Source organism: Hylaeus volcanicus, chromosome 5 (assembly GCF_026283585.1).
Source record: "Hylaeus volcanicus isolate JK05 chromosome 5, UHH_iyHylVolc1.0_haploid, whole genome shotgun sequence".
NCBI classification, from domain to species: Eukaryota; Metazoa; Arthropoda; class Insecta; order Hymenoptera; family Colletidae; genus Hylaeus; species Hylaeus volcanicus.
The window spans coordinates 28,652,349-28,661,665 of record NC_071980.1 but is presented as its reverse complement, the minus strand read 5'-3'; the positions used below and the strand labels follow the sequence as shown (position 1 = coordinate 28,661,665).

At 45.8% G+C, this 9,317-nt stretch overlaps 2 protein-coding genes across 2 annotated transcripts; both read right to left on the bottom strand.

The window, feature by feature from the left end:
• Positions 1-156: 156 nt before the first annotated feature.
• On the bottom strand, positions 157-2,274 carry LOC128877073 (E3 ubiquitin-protein ligase RNF8-like). The gene is made up of 5 exons (XM_054124045.1): positions 2,212-2,274; positions 1,931-2,091; positions 983-1,835; positions 485-901; positions 157-412 (listed from the first exon to the last, which is right to left on the bottom strand). The coding sequence occupies exons 2-5, from the start codon at positions 2,057-2,059 to the stop codon at positions 384-386; spliced, it is 1,428 nt and encodes a 475-aa protein (XP_053980020.1). The 5' UTR covers positions 2,060-2,091; positions 2,212-2,274; the 3' UTR covers positions 157-383.
• A 635-nt stretch (positions 2,275-2,909) lies between these two features.
• LOC128876673 (uncharacterized) lies at positions 2,910-9,093 on the bottom strand. Its single transcript, XM_054123211.1, has one exon. The coding sequence runs from the start codon at positions 8,338-8,340 to the stop codon at positions 2,929-2,931; it is 5,412 nt and encodes a 1,803-aa protein (XP_053979186.1). The 5' UTR covers positions 8,341-9,093; the 3' UTR covers positions 2,910-2,928.
• Positions 9,094-9,317: the final 224 nt, after the last annotated feature.

Here is a 9,317-nt window from a genome sequence, read left to right as displayed (position 1 = left end):
GATGTCGTTATTTACTTGTATATTTAAAATCACTATACAACGATTCAACTTTGCGTCTACAGAGGGCGATCTCATTGTTACTAGTACTACGTACCGTAGTCAGTTTTAATTTAAATTCTTCTTCTACATGGAATATATTGAAATTAATAAGCAGAGAGCAATAAAAATCGCTTTTTAGAAAAGTTTATGGTACAAAATTAAAGATACATTTATTTACGCGTCTTGTTTTACACCTTATCTTTCTAATATTAACAATATATTATTTTTAATATAATTTTGGTATTATTTGTCGATAAAACTTAGTAGAATAGAATATATCGATATAAAATTTTCTTACGAATATTATTATTAAACCAAATTACGTCTCTTCACATAGCGAAACTTTAGCATAATTTCTTTCTGTGTTTTGTTGCTAAAACATTTTTAAAACTTTGTAGACAGTGCATATTTAAAAATAACAGACATTAATTTTTCGCTTGCTTACCTTTCCTTTCTTTTATGATTTCTTCCCTTTTCTCTTTCATGTCAGTGGGTAAATTCTCTAGCATACTTTCAATAAAATTATCAAGAACTATGGATCTAATCTTTGATCCTATTGGTGCCCTACACATTGGGCATACCTTTGTTTTTTTGGTCCATTTATTTATACAGTGTTCGCAGAATGTGTGCATACAATTTAAAGTTGTTGCTTTCACAAATAATTCTGAACATATGCTACAGGTTAACTGTTCATCCATTATATTGTTAACTTTATTAATTACACTTTCTTTTTCCTTGTTATCTATGTTAAGCTGACTGGACAATGTTAAATCTATTGTGTCTAAAATTTGAAATCCTGTAGGATCATTTACAAATTCAAGGAATATACAATTATTGGTAGGATTGTCGGAAGAACTCGCCGCTGCAAATGAAATATTAATTAGTTTGTTACATCTCACCTAAACAATTAATTCGTAGAGCGAAAATATATGAATGATCATACCATTACTCTGTATCGTTTCAACTTTAGCTTCCTGTTCTTTTAAAGCTTTTTCAGTTTCTTTTAATTTTTCCTCTAATACTGTTTTCTCATTTAATAATTGAGCTTGTATAGTCTTCTCTGTTTTCACTCTATTTTCCATAACACTCTTCCACTCAGCCTGTTGTTCTTCCCTCCATTTTTCCATTTGCTCTTTCATTTTAATTTCCAACATTTCTTTTTCATGTTTACTCACATTCAATGCTTCCTGCCACTTTTGCTTCTCATTATTTAATCGTTTTTCAAATTTTACTCTTTCATTTTCCAATTTTTCTAACAATTCGGCATATATCTCTTGTAAATGCTGTTCTTGAATATTACCATTCTCTATTTTACCTTCTAATAAAATAATTTGTTTTTTCAGATCTTCCGTGCTCTCCTTGGTAGCATTTTGTTCCGTTAAAAGTTGCTCTAGTTGCTTTTTCAATACATCTTGTTCTTTTTGTTTTGTTTTTAACTGGTTTTTTAAAACTCTTTTCTGACATTCTTGATTTTCCGAAAATGTCTTTTGTTCTGTGAGAACATTATCCATTATCTGTTCATCCAACCTTGCTCTTTTCGTTTTCTGTTCCTCCTTAGCAACGAGAGTGAACACATACTTAAATTGATCGCTTGTACTGAATTGTACAACGTCGCCGTTAAATATTCTCTGATTCACCCCAGAAGTTAGATGGACACCATTAACAAATGTAGCGGATGAACTTACATCTTTAATGGTCCATTCTTCGTTTCCTTCGCATCTAAAGATACATTGCTTTCTAGATATCATTGTGTCTAGAATAATTTCGTCGTTTTCTCGTGCACGACCAATTTTAAACTATCGAAACATTCGAAAGTTTACGTTACAAACGAATAAACGAGGGATAAGAAACAAGGATTAGAAAAAAACGCGGGACTAATATTTAATCATACCTCATTTTTATCAATGTAAATATCTTTAGGAGCGGTGCCGTGTTTGTCAACTCTCACTAGAATAGGTTCAAGTGGTTTTGCATCGGAATCGTCTAATGCGACCCTCTTTTCCACTTTCGAACTCTCCATTACGGAAACGAACACTTTTCTGAATAAGAGGGCTGAAAATAATCATCAAATTGTTTGCTCTTTTTCTCGATTGATTTATTTCTTTACCAAATATCATAAGGATACATGGTAATGATAAATAAATACCACAAACACGTGGACAAAAGTTATACCGTTATACGAACCAAGTCCCTGTCAACAGTAAAGGGAAAACAAACGACGAATCAGATTTCTACTATACCGATAATTAGTTTAATACTACTGGCGCTATCGGTGGGAAAACGCCCAAGCTTGTAGTAAAGTTAGTTTACATCCTTGACGCTAGGTGGCGACTGCAATTAAAATAAAAATAACGCCATCTAGCGGTAGATATAGGAACTATTCGAGGACAAACTTGAGCGTTTTCCCGATAGAGGCGCTGACCGAACACAGAAAATAGTTCGGTCCTTTAACGCTAGACGGCGCCATTAGCTTCGAATTACCGACGGTACGTCGATAATTAACAATTATTATGGTCGAGGAGAAACTTGATCGTTTTCCCGATAGAGGGAACTCGGGATCGTTTTTTACCGCGAAATTCAAACCGAATAATATAGTGCACTCTTCTAATACTATTCCCAAATAAAATAAACTGCCTTCGAAACCTAATTTCAAAGCTCCAAATTCAATAATGAAATACCTACGTTTTCATTTACATCTGTACTTCATTTTCCTTAGTTTAACAATCGTACAGTACAACAATTTACTCGGATACAAAGCACACGTGATAGTGAGATATCAAGGATAATAAGTTACATATATATCGGATGTAACAATCTATCGTAAATAATCTACGAGGCAATTCTCGCTTTCGTTAATAAATAAAATAGTACAGAGAACAATTTCGCGAGTTACTGCTCGCACTTTGGCGGGCAGCCAGTCTTGGCGTCAGAGAAGAAAAAGAGGCTCAGCACGTTCACCGCGTTCAGAGTGTAAACGTTCGGCGTTTTAAGATTGCAATTGGTCACGAATACCTTGGCCATTTTCATGATGCTCTCGCACTTCATCACGCACGCGGCACCGTCGAAGCTAGGCCTGCCCTGATCGTTTCTCGCGCAGGGATCGAACAAATAGAACTTGCCGTAATGCTGCATCACGGCGACAGCTACGTTGGTCGTGTGAAGGATCCCCGCGCAATTGGATCGAAAGAACAACGCCAGGGAGTCCGCCAAATCGAACGTGTGGAGCAACCCTGCCGTGGTGTGATTATGAATATGTATAGTAGCGCGAAAATCGCCTACGATGAAGACCGTGAGGAGTTCGCTGGGCGAGAGGTTCCTGGATCCAGGACGAGCGGCGCGGACGCTGTCGGAGTGCAATAGATCGCCGTATTTTAATATAGCATCGATCAATTCGGGCGTCCAGGTGGAAGGGACGTGAAGGAGACCCACGACGATGGCTACAGCGGCTATTGCAGTACTCTGGTAGCCTCTGCTGGTGGTGCTCCAGATACGATGGTTCATGTGCAGGCTGCCTCGCAGGACGCTCAGCTCTTCGTCCACGAAGTTGTACTCGGTGACCGTCTCCACGTCCAACGTAGTGTTTCTCCTCATGCGAACAACAGGAATCGGTGGAGACGTGCAGTCGAAATAGGGCCTGAATCCTGCGGGACAGGGCAGAGGCTCGATCATCGCGGTCTTGATGATGACCCTGCATATCTGATAACGTCCGTATTTCTCTTGGTCGTCGATGTTGGCGAAGAGAGTCTCGTACAGGGGTTCTATGCAAGCGAACCACATCACGCACGAGGTGCCATAGAAGTCTGGCAGACCCTGATCGCTCAAAGCCCGCGGATCGTACATGAAATAGACGCCCATGTCCTTCCAGATGGCCACAGCGCCGCGATCAGTGACCAACACTCCTGCTCGATTATTCTCGAAGAACTTGGGAACGCCTTTCTCCAGTAGAATCGGCGGAGGAGGCGGAGGTCGAACCCTCTGCGGTCCCCTCGTCTTTTTACCTCTTCTGGAGGTTCTGGCTCTCCTCTGTTTACCTCTCGCTCTTTTCTTCTTCTTATCCTCCGGCTGAGGAGGCGGGATAGCGACTATTCCGGAAACGGTGCTGGCTTCTATATCAGCAGTCAAGATATTCACCCCCACGTAGAACACTCTGATAATGTCCTTCGGCTTGATCCTCACTATGGTCGGTTTAGCTTTCTGCGTCAGCCTGTGGACGTTCGTCCCGATCGCCAGGATCTCGTCCATGGTCCTCTTCGTCCAGGTGATAGGGTTCTTTACTACGGACATACCGAGAGCGACCACGCAGTTGGCAGCGTTCTGCTTGTTCCGAAGGGATTCGGGAAAGATCTCGTCTCCCTGGTGGTAGCTGCCGCGAAGGATCGCTCGAGCCTCGCCCTGGACTCTTCTATAAGCATTCAAGGGCGGCAGGTTCGAGGGACGAACAGCGGGGCTCGGATCGAACTTCCACGGAGGGAATTTATTCCAATTGACCACGTCGATCGCGATCAATTCGTAATCGCCTTCCGATCCGAGATAGTCCAGAAGGTATCCCACCAAGATTTCTGTGTTGATCAAGCGCAGGAATTTGGGCGCGACAGTCGAAGTCTCGTCCTTAGCGGTGACCCAGTCGGGAATCAGGACGTAGTAAAAATTATCCAGCCTACAAATAGGGATGTTCTTGTTACCGCTTAAAGTCAGCGCGCCTGAGCTGTGTCGAGCGAAGAATTTATCGATGCCTTCCTGCAGACCTTGAACCTTGGGCGGCCTCGCGGTCAAGCTACCCGCCTCGACGCAGTCCTTGACCGTTAGATTAATTCGACGTGTCGAGAGGAAGAACTCCGTCATGATCTCGTTTATCTTCGGTACGGAACCTTCCCCGAGTCTCTCCACGCATTTCGTGTGCAGCTTATCGCCCGTGACTATCACTTCATCGAGCACGGTCGGCGTCCAATAGCGTGGTTCGTAGACTTTCGCGAACACGAGGGCCACTACCGCAATGGCCGCGGTTTGTTGGTCACGATTGGCCTCCTGAAACCTCTCGTCGTCCATCCTGAGCGTGCCGTCGATACTCCAAACGCCTTCCGTTATCTTGGGGAAGTGATACCAGGGGTTCTCTCCCGAGGCTAGTTGCGCCGGACGCTCCTCTTCGGCTACTCGCGTCTCGTAGACGTTGTCCACGGTGACTGTATCGATAACGAACTCGTCTCCGGTCGCTACCGCTTGAATCGCGGTGACCAACGACGGAATATCGGTGAACCACATCACGCAAGCCGTGCCATCTTTTTCCCGAGGCTCGCCTCGAGTGTCCCTTCCCCTAGGGTCCATCGTGAAGTAAACATCCGCTTCTCTCCAGATGGGCATCATCACGCTGTCCTGTCTGAATATCCCCATCAAGTTCGTCTCGAAGAAGTTCTCCAACTGCGTCTCTAATTCCGTCGTTCTGCCGGTATTAGACTCCTCCTCCAGCGCGACTGACATTCGATTCACTCCCACGGTGAAGTCCTCGGCGATTTCGCTGGGAAGAAGGTAATTCCTCGGAATCTCGTCCTCTACTTCCTCTTCTGGAAGATTCTCCAGGTTCTCCGCGGCGATCTTGTCGCCCAGCTTCAGCACGTCGTCGACCACTTCCCTGTACCAGAGGTGAGGATTGTACAGTTTCGTCATCGCCAGAGCGGCCAACGCGCTGGCCGCCTGCTGCTTGTCTCTGGTGTGACGTTTGAACATTGCCTCATTACCCTGATTGAAGCTGCCTAATAAGATGGCCCCTGTGTCGCCCATGTTTACGTAATTGTGCAGGTCCGGCTTCACGGGGATCAGTTTGTCCTCCTCGATCTCCTCGTCCGTCATCTCCGAGCCGATTTGTATGTTCTTCATGTCGTGGATAGAGAACTCGTCGCTGGTCTCCTGGTCTTGTCCAGCGTTCGTCTCGATCACCTTCGCTAACACGGATAGATCCAGGGTCCTTATCACGCAGGCCGCGCTGTCTTCTTCGTCCATCGCTTCCCACAGACCCAGATTGTTCCGCGGATTGGGATCGAAGCAGTAGTAAACGGGCTGCTGGACCACCTCGTCCTTTACCTTCACGTCCTCCATCACATTCCACACGGCCACGCTCATGTTCTTCACGTCGACGATACCGTACTGATGATCCTCGAAATATTGCTTCAGAGCGGCCTCCATGCGTGGAACGTCGCTTCCGGGAGGCGCGGTTAAATTTCCGACGATCGTTCCCTCCTCCACGTCGATCCTCACCTTCCTGTTCTTGAAGTACAGGTTCTTCTTCAAGTTAGGAACGAAGAAATACGTCCCACCCTCTTCCTCGACGTCCGTGACGGGATTGCACCAGTTGTAATACGCGTCTCCTTCGCGTATCACGGTATCGACCGTCTCGTTAGTCCACTTACTCGGCGGCGTCTCTTTGGCGCTGATAAGAGCCACTACCGGCATGGCGAGTCCTTGATTGCCTCGACTCTCGTCTTCGAACTCTTCGTCCTCGTTAGACGTGGTTCCTTGCAGAACCCAAGTCTCGCCTGGCGTTCCAGGCTGAAAGTCGTGCCACGGCCTGGTCCCAGGAACGTCGTCCAAGATGGTGATGTGTCTGATGGTGAAACGGTCGTTCTTCTTCGAGTGTTCCAGGTTCTTCCAGAACAGAGCAGCTAGCGCCTCGGTCGTTGGGAACCTTATCACGCAGCAGTTCCCCTTCAACTCCACGTCGTTCCCTTTGGTACCCTTTCCGCCCTTCTCCTCGCGAACTCTAACACCCACGGTGTCGCATTGGCGAGGATCGAACATGTAGTAGCAATCGTCCTTCTTCCAGATCGCCACGGACATCGACGAGGATTCGATCACACCCTCGGTGTTCACTAGAAAGAACTCCTCCAAGCCTTGCTTCAAGTTCAGCACCGTTGGGATCTTCGAGGAGACCGTGCCGGTGACAGTGATGAGGTCCACGTCGATCACGAACTTTCTATTTTCCACTTGAATCCTCACGTCGTATAAATCGGACGCGGTCATGGTCCTCATCGACGGCTTCTCCGCCTTCACGTCCGCGTACAGATTGTCTCCCAAGGTCAATATCTCGTCCAACTTTGGTCGGAGCCACGTTTTCACTGGATGAACCCTCGTCATGGCGATAGCCATCACGCAGTTCGCCACGTTCTGCAGGCCCTTGCCCTTGTACGCGTCGCTCCCTTCGTGAGTCAACCCGTGAAGAATCGCCATGTTCCCAGGCAGCTCTCTGAACGTCGACGGCACGTTCACGTGCATGTTTTCGTACGTGTAACCGGTGTCGAACTCGTCCTGGTTCACCAACGGATCGGTGGCGAAACGTTTGTCGATACTGAAGTTGGAAATGGTGATGGACAACGGCTCCTTGTGGATTTTCGCGGTGGTGACGGCCTTCGCCTTGTCCTTCTTCGGCACCGGTTTCGTGCAGTCTAATTGATTTTCGTCGATGTCTACCGGATTTATGGCGCGGAGAACGCTCTTGTCGACTGTCAGGCGACCGCTGCTGGGGATACGGTCGACGTATCCTCGACCTACTTCGCTCACACGAAGAACGGTCACCTTGTCGATGCAGTACCTCGAGTCGTAGCGTTTATCCATGCTCTTCAGGAAGTGGTCGCGTAGATCGTTCATGCATTTGAACCTCATGAGGCAGGCCGTGCCTTCTGGGTGACGAACACCTTCTTCGTCGCATGGTGCCGGATCAAAGTACAGGAAACCAACGTCTGGGTGACGCCACATGGCCATCGACGTGGCCTGAGCGGTGATCACGCCCGCGTCGTTGCTTTGGAAAAACTTTTGCAATCCATCGGCGAAATCTGGACAGCCTACGGTTTCGCTGAAGAGGTTCCCATAGATCCCTGTCTCCTCGGCGCACACCAGGACCTTGTAATTCGCGATGTAGAACTCTGGATGGATCAAGTTGGTCTTCATGTACTCGTTGTCCTTCACGTGGTTCCTCATCGCGCTGGTACGGTACACTTTGTCGGCGTACTCCAATGCCTGGTCCACGTACTCCTTCGTCCACTCTTTCGGCTCGAACAGCCGACCGTAAGTGATGGCCACCACCGATGCCGGGGCGGCTTGACGGCCGCGACTTCTGTACTTGAAGTGCGGGCTGTTCATCGCGTACGAACCGCGAAGAATGGAAGAGTTCGGGGTTAGAACGCGAAATCGATACCATCTTTTACCGAAGGTGAATCGCGGAGATTTCTTTTTGGGGGCGGCATCGCCTTCGCCCGATGTTCCTGGGGCGTTGTCCGCGTTTTCCTTGATGTCCACTTTCTTCGCAGCCGCCATATTTTTTGGGGGGGTGTGCCACTGTCGTAGAATATACAGAATAACGTGGTTATTTGAACCCAAATGTAAATATTTCTTTTCTCATATTCTTTTTTGCGAATGTATTTTTATTATTTTCACGTTTATTTTTTTATTTCTTTTTCTTTTTTTGTCACCGAATTTTTTGACGACCCTACGCGGCCACGTAGTCGTACATAATTCTTTTCTCTTTCGATTTAATGATAATACAAGATACTTACCCTACTAAGTACGTATCGCGCTGTTTAATATAAGTTTCGAGGCATTGTTTTTGAATTTGGTAATCCACGGTGAATTTAGAAATTTTAAGGTTGGTCTACTTGTGAATTTTCCTCTTTGTATCTGTGAAATGACGTTGTCGTTGTCACGGTAAATGCCGACTAAAAATGAAATAACAATCGAAACTAATTTCGATATACTGATCGATCGGCATCCTTCTGTTCGTAATTATTATTAGCTACGATTAGAATAATTGTTGAAGTATTATTTTTTATCCCGTACAATTAACGGTATTAAAATGTTCGATTGACGGGAAATAGAAAGAACACGTGAACGTTTATTGTCTTATATTTTATTACAAGTGTCAGTCGTCTGACGTATCGAGAATAGTTTATGTTTGGAGTAACGAAACAGTAGAATCCGTGTTAGTATAAAATCATGTATGCGACTTACCTGACGAACGACTCGAACTTTACAATTAGATTGCACGGCACACATGATAGAAAAATATTTAAGCGCATTATAGACGAGAACTTGCAATCGAGGACACCGAACGGTGGTGTGCGTCGCCGAAGAGATTGGAAGGCACCGATTCGATGTACCGCTACAATCGCATCGAGTAAAACGGGAATGGACAACAGACAACAGATCTTGAACTGTACTCATTTTTTTTTACTAGATCTCGAGAAAAGTGAGGGGATCAATGCGTTCATTGGGTTATTGTACATAAATTTACACGA

Bases quoted from the DNA above. Each gene is read 5' to 3' on its own strand.
- LOC128877073 (XM_054124045.1), bottom strand. From the start codon at position 2,059: ATGGAGAGTTCGAAAGTGGAAAAGAGGGTCGCATTAGACGATTCCGAT. The intron at 1,836-1,930 runs GTATGATTAAAT...ATGTTTCGATAG, and splicing joins TTTACATTGATAAAAATGAG to TTTAAAATTGGTCGTGCACG. The intron at 902-982 runs GTATGATCATTC...TTTCATTTGCAG, and splicing joins TGAAACGATACAGAGTAATG to CGGCGAGTTCTTCCGACAAT.
- LOC128876673 (XM_054123211.1), bottom strand. From the start codon at position 8,340: ATGGCGGCTGCGAAGAAAGTGGACATCAAGGAAAACGCGGACAACGCC.